Here is a 7500-nt window from a genome sequence, read left to right on the forward strand (position 1 = left end):
GGACCAAATCCCAGAGCGACCCGGTAATGACTCTCTCTGTAGAGACCCCCATAGGTCTGGGGGGGGGGGTGTCTCTATAGATTACGTCTGTGCTGTGTGTAATTTTAAATTTCTCTAACCGTGCTGTACAAATGTGTGCATTTGTAATCAGGCTATTTTGTTGTTGTTGTTCAGAGCCATTAATATAATATTTAAAGTTGAGTTCACTGGATAAGTTTTCATCTTGCCCAACCATTTCTAACCCCCAAAATGAAAATTTAAGAAACCTACGTGGGTTTTTTTTTTTGTTTTTGTTTTTACCGCCCTGTACACTTATGAGGCATAATTCTTTTCCCGGTGGTAGGTCTTTTACAAAACAAGGAAATAATTTATTTTGTTGTTGTTGTTGTTGTTGGCGGATAAAGAAGTCAAGTATCTGATACTTTTTATTTACAGAGTGTGATGGTTTTGTATAGTAGATTCCTCCCTGAGCATTCCTAAAAGAAAAAAAAAACTTTAAAAATTTAACTTCACCTGTGTTTGTCTTATGTGGTGTTAATTGTTGTACTTACCTTAAAATAAACCCATGTTGTTTTTCTGCACCAAGTCCGGACAGTGTTTGTCTTCTCGCAGCTTTTAAAAACAAGGTGTGTTTGCAAATCCACCTGTTTTGATCATATTTGTTACGCAGGTGGGTGAACGCATAGACGTATACAGATGCTCGCAGGGGACTGGGGACGCTCCCCTGTTGTCTTGTTAGTGACGGAAAGGACTTTCCATGAACTCAGATCCCACCCTGGCCTAGGCAGTTGAGAAACGTCCCGGTTGGACGTGGATGCCTGAAGGACTGGGCACCTTCACGTTATTCGCTGTAAACGTTTTGCTAAATGCAAAAAAAAAAAAAAGCCAATTGTCAACACAAATAGTACCACCATTCCATCTCAAACCCAGTGATCCCCAGCTGCGGAAGCAAAAGACAGGGAGGACCCAAGTTTTTCATTAGTTTAACTACGAACCTGGGACCTGGGGGAGTCCTGCTTTCCCTCCGATTCCTAAAATGCGGACTTCCTTCCCCATCGTAATGGCTTTCCAGAAAACAACGTGCAGTGGGCCGGAGAAGGTCCAAAGGGGATTGATTCTGGTGGCGGTTAGCTCAGAGGTGGATTTCAGACCCCTTTACGCCTTGATATGGTCTCTTAATCTTCACCCTACTGCAGTGAAAAACTGTAGAGGCTCCTCGGCCTTCGAATGTAACTTACGATGCTTTTGGAGTTCTAAATTTACCAACTCTTTCGGGACTGTAAATCACAGGGAGATGATTGCCTTTTCAGTTTGGATATCTTGTCTTTAAAAATTTTTTAATAGCAATGAAACCATTTGTGGGGTGTGGCTGGGGCGGAAGGCGGGAGGGGGGTGAGGGGATGATTTTATTATCTCTTTCACTGGCCCAAAGGCACACTTAGGGCGGCCCCCCCCCCCCCGCTGGTCTCTGAGTGTGAGTTTTGAGGCCGGGGCTCCAAACTGGGGATTTGTTTCCCACCCAAGGAGGTCAGCTGTACTTTGCTTAGGGCGAAGCGGGCTTAACATTTCGGGGGATGATGATTTTTCCAAAAAGTGATTTTCCTTGGTGCAGTGGCATTGAACAGAACCTGGTTTTGTGTTGTTTTAACCATGGCAGTTTGTCTCCAGGTCATGCTGATGTAGTGCTGGGGGAGGTAGGAACGTAATAAATTTCCCCATATGTGCCACACAGATTCTTTGGATCTGTGGCCCCAGAGGTGACTAGTGGTTAAGACTTAAATGCTGCATTCTGTTCCTTTTCATAGTGCTCGGGATCGGGGAGCCCCCGCGCTTGGTGTCTGACCTCCAGCAGGCTCCCAGGCCCCCTTGCCTTGGTTGAGTAAGCTGGACTAGCCAGCGAGGAAAGAGAGGGAGGCCAAGAGGCCCCCCGCTCCCAGCTCCCAACGGCAGCAGAGGCCGGCCCTCCCTGCCCAGCTCCTGCGCTCCGGGGCCATTTCGTTCCTGTTGTCCAGATGATGCTGGCGCTGGATTCCAGGAGGGTAGTCCAGCCGGCTCTCTCCTTCCCCAGGCTTTTCATAGAGTCCGCCCTGAAAGTGCGTCCTCCTCTCAAGATTCGGAGTTCAGCGGAGGTTTGAGAGACACGCAGGAAATAAAGGGGAGAGAAACGGGTAAGAATTCGGCGAGACCCGAGCTGCCACTGAAGCCACACCGCGGGACCTTCTGTCTCAGGAAAGGCCCCTCTGAGAGCAGTGCCTGTGCCGGGGCGCTGGCCCAGTGAACAGCTCAGGAAGGGACCCCCGCCCGCCCGGGAGACGAGCACCCTTCCGTTTCCCTAGGAACGTGGGCAGCTCGAGGGATTGTGTCCGGGGCTTTCTCCAGGCCTCTGGAGGCCGCAGAGGGAGGGGTGTGTGAGGCCATGGCACGCTGGGACGCCTCGGAACCCGGAAAGCTTCCTGACCCCGAGGCCCAGGGGCCAGGGTAGGTGCGGGTAAGTTCCCCCAGAAGGCCGGCCACGTGAGCTGGACACGGTGCTCAGAACTCCCTGGGCTCAGCGCTCCCGCCTCAGCAGCCCCGCTAGGACCTCGGGCCTGGGGACTGAGCGGCCTCGGGCGCCTCCCTCGGGGTGGGGAGATCCAGCAGCAGCGGGAAGCGGAGCATCCCGGTGGAGGCGGTGGAGGCGGTGGAGGCGTCTGGGGCCGCTTTGCCAGTTCCCGCTGCCCTGGGGCGTCTGCCACCCAGCGCGCAAAGATGCAGACACGTATCCGCTCCCCTCCCCTTGCTTCAGCCGCTGGGTCCTCGCGAGGCCCAGGGCCTTTCAGGAAAAGGGGAAAGGAGGCCGACGATGGAAGGGCCGGAATGTTGGTCGCGGGCTGCTGGGACTCCTGGCGGGCAGCTCTGCGGTCCGCCGAGCTCACTTAGCACGAAGCCCCGTGCAATAGCCACGTTCCCTCCTGATCCAGTAACGTGGAACCAGGCAGGTCTCAGAGCTACTGTCAATAAAATGGGAGCAGCCCCAACACCACGGCGGAGACCGATTCCTACAGAGTTAACCCTGCGTGCCCGACTGGCCTTGGCTGCCTGGACCGGTTCTACCCAGGGTCCAGTTGTCATAGATACGGGCCGCTGGGAAAGACTCCCAGGCTTCTGACAATCCCGAACATTCCCAGCCCCATAGAGGCTGCAGCTCGGAGAGCCTCTCTGCTTCTTGTAAGACTCGGAGACATGCCCCACGCTCACGGCTCTCGAGGGCAGAGGGACGTGTGGGGTGTGGCCCAGCCCAGGCCCCTCTCCCGAAGCCAGAGCTGAGCCTGCCGCCAGGTGGTCCTCATCCCCTGGTTCAAGTAGCCTGTCCCCACCCACACCCAAATCATGGTGACACGTGTCCCCTAATTGCCTGAGCATTGGCCTAGGAATTCCACAGCCACATGATGCCAGGTGAGCAAACCATTTCTCCTGGCTGGCCTCAGTCTTCTTACGTGTAAAATGACCAGGTGGGTATAAGGGCATTTGGGGCAGCCTGGCACCTTCCTTTCGGGCGTAGTCAGGCTCCTGCAGTGGGCCCTCACTTATCCCCACTCTCCTATCTGGCTGGTAAGAAATGAAGATCAGAAGTGAGAGGCAGGAGCAAATGTCCTGGGGTCCTGTGAACTTTGGTGCTTGGCTCCTAAATCTCGTGGGGCCCATCTCCTTTTACCCCAAGATTGCCTGGGGTCGCCTTTGGGCCTGGAAGAGGCTTGTAAGCTGCATTCAAAGCAGAGAGCACGGAGTCCCCAGAACACCCCCACGTCCCCTGTGGAAACTAACCCCAGTGCCTGAGTTCTTGCCTTCTCCCTCCTCAAATCCACTCCGAATCCAGAACACTGTGCGGGTGTTGGCCAGGAATTCACTGATAACCATAAACCTGAGGTGAGTGCAAAGAGAGACCCGAGAAGAGACCCATTAATTAACAGGGGGAACTGACTTTCTCCGGAATGCGCTGGGGGTCTCAGCACCCGTGCCTCGTGCCTCAGGGAACGTGTGCCTGTGTCGTCCCAGGCGGGACGCTCCTGACTGACTGTCAGGGCGCGGTGGCCGTGGAGAAGTGGAGGCCCGAGGTTCTATGCCCTGGGTGCAGCCAGGGCCGGGGGGGGGGGCAGCCTCCAGGTGAGGGGGGCACAGGGGACCAGTGCCCCCAGAGGAAGCCTTCGGGCACCACATACTCGAAATGCTTTCCCAAACTTCGAGAAGCGTTCCCTGCCTGCCTCCTTTTTGCGTGGCCTCGGCTCGCCAAGGCATTTGAAACGTTTGCTTTTTGACATAGGCATGTAAGGGAGGCTGCAGGGTTTCAGACACTTTGCAGTCAGGACGGCCACCACTGCCCTGATTCGTGCAAGCCTTTCCCGGGCTTCGGCGACATTCCTGCTTCGTGGCCAACACAGAGAGACGCAGCCCGCGTAGAGTGTGATTCTCGAATGCGTATGTCTGATGCTGGGGTGGTTCTGCCAGTGCCGGGCTGGTGGGGACTTGATCCCGGAACTGTGTGTGTGTGTGTGTGAAAAGCTGGCACGGGGCAGGGGGGCGGGGGGGAGGTGGGCTGACAGATGGACTGGCCCCCTGGCCGCACAGATCCTGTTAAGGAAACGGAGTTGGGGAGCATGGGGAGGGCTGCCCCAGCCTGGGGTACAGCTTTGAGCTCAGTCTGTATGCCCACCCAGGCGGGAGGTCACGGAGGCCAGAGAGGCCCCTCTGACCCCCGGCTTAGTGGCCCTTGGCCCTGGGTCTTACCTTTCCCAGCAGCCCCGTGGGGGCTCTCTCTCTGCCTGCGTGTTGTTTTTACAGGCAACCTCCTCAACGAGCCTTTCTAAGCTGAATCCACACGCACCAACTGAGGGCCTCCACACAGGCCAGCGGAGGGTTCGCGTGACCTCAGGCGTGCCCCCTGTAGCTCTCTCGGCCCATTTCTCGACTGCCAAATGGGAGGATCATCAAGCAGGGTTATGGTTGAGGACGAGTGAGTCCGACACAGGTCAGGAGAGTCCAGGCCATAGGAAGGACTCACGGCTAGCCGTCAGGGTTTACAGGGCACCAGGAGAACAGTGGTTCTTTGGTCTCGGCCAACGGTGTACGTCAGGCCACATGCTGATGTGCCCTAGCGATGTGCCCTGACTGCCCGTTTTAGACCCTTGAAATTACTGCTGGGGACAATATGGGCTCTAAGGAAATCAGTAATTTGGAAAATCCTGCCCTGTTCTCTGGGCTTCAGCAGAGCGTTATGTTCATGTCCCCCCCCCCCCCCAACGCAGCAGGAACCTGCTCCAGACATACCTCGAGGAGCCGCTGAGGACACCCAAGGATGTCAGGCCTCAGAGAACCCGCCTTGGCAGGAAAGCATGTGCATTCCAACCCCCCCCCCCACCCCGTTCTGCTCTTTGTGACCTCTGTTGTCTGGGGTGTTTGGTGCCCATCTGTAAAATGGGCAAACCCATCCCTTCCGTCTTTCGAAGATGCCGTGAGGGTTCTGGAGAGAGCTTCCACGGGGCCCTTGGCATCCACACACAGTAACCCCATTGTAATGGGGCTGTTCCCCTGTCTGCAACACTTCCTGTTAGTTTCCTGGCCTCAGTGTCCGGTGTGTAGAATGGGAGCGGTGAGGACTTCTGTGTCTTCAAGCCAGGAGGAGGACTGACACGACCCGAGGGAGCTCTTACGAGGGTGCCAGCACCTAGTAGCGTTGGAGACGTTTCAGTGATTAATATCACCCTTGTCACCACCATCTCCAGCGGGTTCGGGACATCAGGGAGGTGACCTGGCTGAGGAAGTCCTGTATCTTTCCACCCTCCGCTCAAACCTATCGCAGGTATGGTCCGATCGTTCGTTCGTGTATGCAGACTTCGCCAACTGTGTTGACCCGGAGAAAAAGCGGTGCCGTGTTGGGAAAGATGACACAGACCGTCCATGGCTGGAGCGTCTGATGTCCAGTTTGCTAAGGAGCAGAGGAAGGGGAAATGCCCTTGGGGAGGCTGGATGGGAGCACCTCCTCTCTCCCCTCCCCTCAGCCTTTTCCTCGGAGGCCTCTTGGGACCTGGCTGGTGCCTGGCCTCTGCCCAGCCTGCGCTAGGACCAGGGTGCTCCCTGCCCTCATCTCACACCCACCCCGATTTCTGCTGGGGCCCCAGAGTAGGAGCCACCAGGGTCCTTCCGGGAGCCTCCCTCCACGCAGGCTGGAAACCTCAGGGCTTTGCTGCAGGCTGGGAGATGCGGGGGCACTGACTTCCGAGAAGCCTGCAGCTTGGGGCGACGTAAAGACTACGAGCCTAGGGAGACCTTCTGTGTCCCCGCCTGGCTCTCCGGGCTACCCGCGTCAGCCTGGCCGGCTCCCAGGCTCCCCTGCCCACCCCCGACCAGGCCTCAGAACGGCTCTCAGCACACCGAGCTTCCGCACGAGGGCGCATCCGCGCCCGGACGCCGAGGGCTGGTGCCCTGCGCTCCCCGGAAATATGCCCCAGCGAGGGGCTCCTTCCTACAGTGGCCCCTCCTAGGCTCAAGTTACAAACTCGTCGCCTGGGAGCCCAGGATTCGTCCCCGCGCGGGAGCCGGGCTGGGGCGCCGCGCAGGAGCCTCCCGGGGATGCTCTGCGAGCGCGCGGGGCGGGACGCGCCTCTCCAGACCGCGACTAGAACTTGAGTTTTTTGTTTTTTGTTTTTGGGGCTTTTTTTTTTTTTTCTCTTTCCTCCTTTACTATCAGTGCCCCGCCCACCAGCCTCGCGGTCTCCGCCTGCCTCCGGCCCTCGCCCAAACGGGGCGGCGTTTACGATTGTACAAATTCAAGCTCGGGTTTGCCTTGGAGTTTAGAGGGAGCGCTGCGGCGACGCGCCTTTCCGGAGAGGCAGGGGTGCGCGTGCTGGACTTCGGGTGCCGGGGAGCTCCAGGGAGGGCTCCGGGTGCGGAGGGGCGGCGCGCCGCGACCCCCGTTTGTCTCCTCTGGGTCTGTTAGAGGGGGCGCTGAGGCCGGACCTCGAGCTGGATCCAAGCTTGAGTTTGCTGGGGGCGCGCTGGTCTGGAGAGGTTGGGTGACCCCCGGGGACCATGGAACCGCCGAGTTGCGTAAGCTCGGGCCTGAGGTTGTTTTTTCACCCCGGGGTTGAGAGGGGTGCGCCGGTGAGAGCCCGAGCGACGACAGCGCCCCTCCCCCTCCTGGCTAGAGGACCGTCCTGGACACCTAGGCCGGAGCCAGGCGGGGCCGGACGGTTGGCTGAAGTTAGAAATGCAGCGCCCTGGAGGGGCCTGGAGGTGTCCCAGCGCCTGGCCTGGCCCTCCCTCAAGCTGCTCCTGCACCCAAACCGGTTTTTCGACCCTGGTTTTGACTTCCTTTTGCGTGTCGTCAAACTTACCCACTGCCCTGCCGTCTACCCTGAACCGCCGAATGTCAGAGTTATTTTATGAATTCCTCATTTTGGAGTGGGGCTCTTTCCCTTGTTCCGGGCATGACCTGGCCGTTCCTGACCAGGTGTCGCCTCTCTG

The 7500-nt window shown here is 57.6% G+C and overlaps 2 protein-coding genes across 2 annotated transcripts in view; both read left to right on the top strand.

The window, feature by feature from the left end:
- The window catches only part of FOXC2 (forkhead box C2), a 6428-nt gene extending 4293 nt beyond the window's left edge, over nt 1–2135 (top strand). Inside the window, exon 2 of the mRNA XM_040443420.1 lies at nt 2013–2135. Within this exon, the coding sequence (XP_040299354.1) occupies nt 2013–2135 (123 nt within the window). The remainder of the gene's footprint in view (nt 1–2012) is intronic.
- Nucleotides 2136–5520: 3385 nt separating this feature from the next.
- FOXL1 (forkhead box L1) overlaps nt 5521–7500 on the top strand; it is an 8808-nt gene continuing 6828 nt past the window's right edge. The window contains exon 1 of the mRNA XM_040443422.1: nt 5521–7500. This exon is cut by the window's right edge and continues 2135 nt beyond it. The gene's annotated coding sequence lies outside the window, so the exon portion shown is untranslated.

The sequence above is a fragment of the Herpailurus yagouaroundi genome, unplaced genomic scaffold (assembly GCF_014898765.1).
Source record: "Herpailurus yagouaroundi ecotype Mexico unplaced genomic scaffold, PumYag 190, whole genome shotgun sequence".
NCBI lineage: Eukaryota > Metazoa > Chordata > Mammalia > Carnivora > Felidae > Herpailurus > Herpailurus yagouaroundi.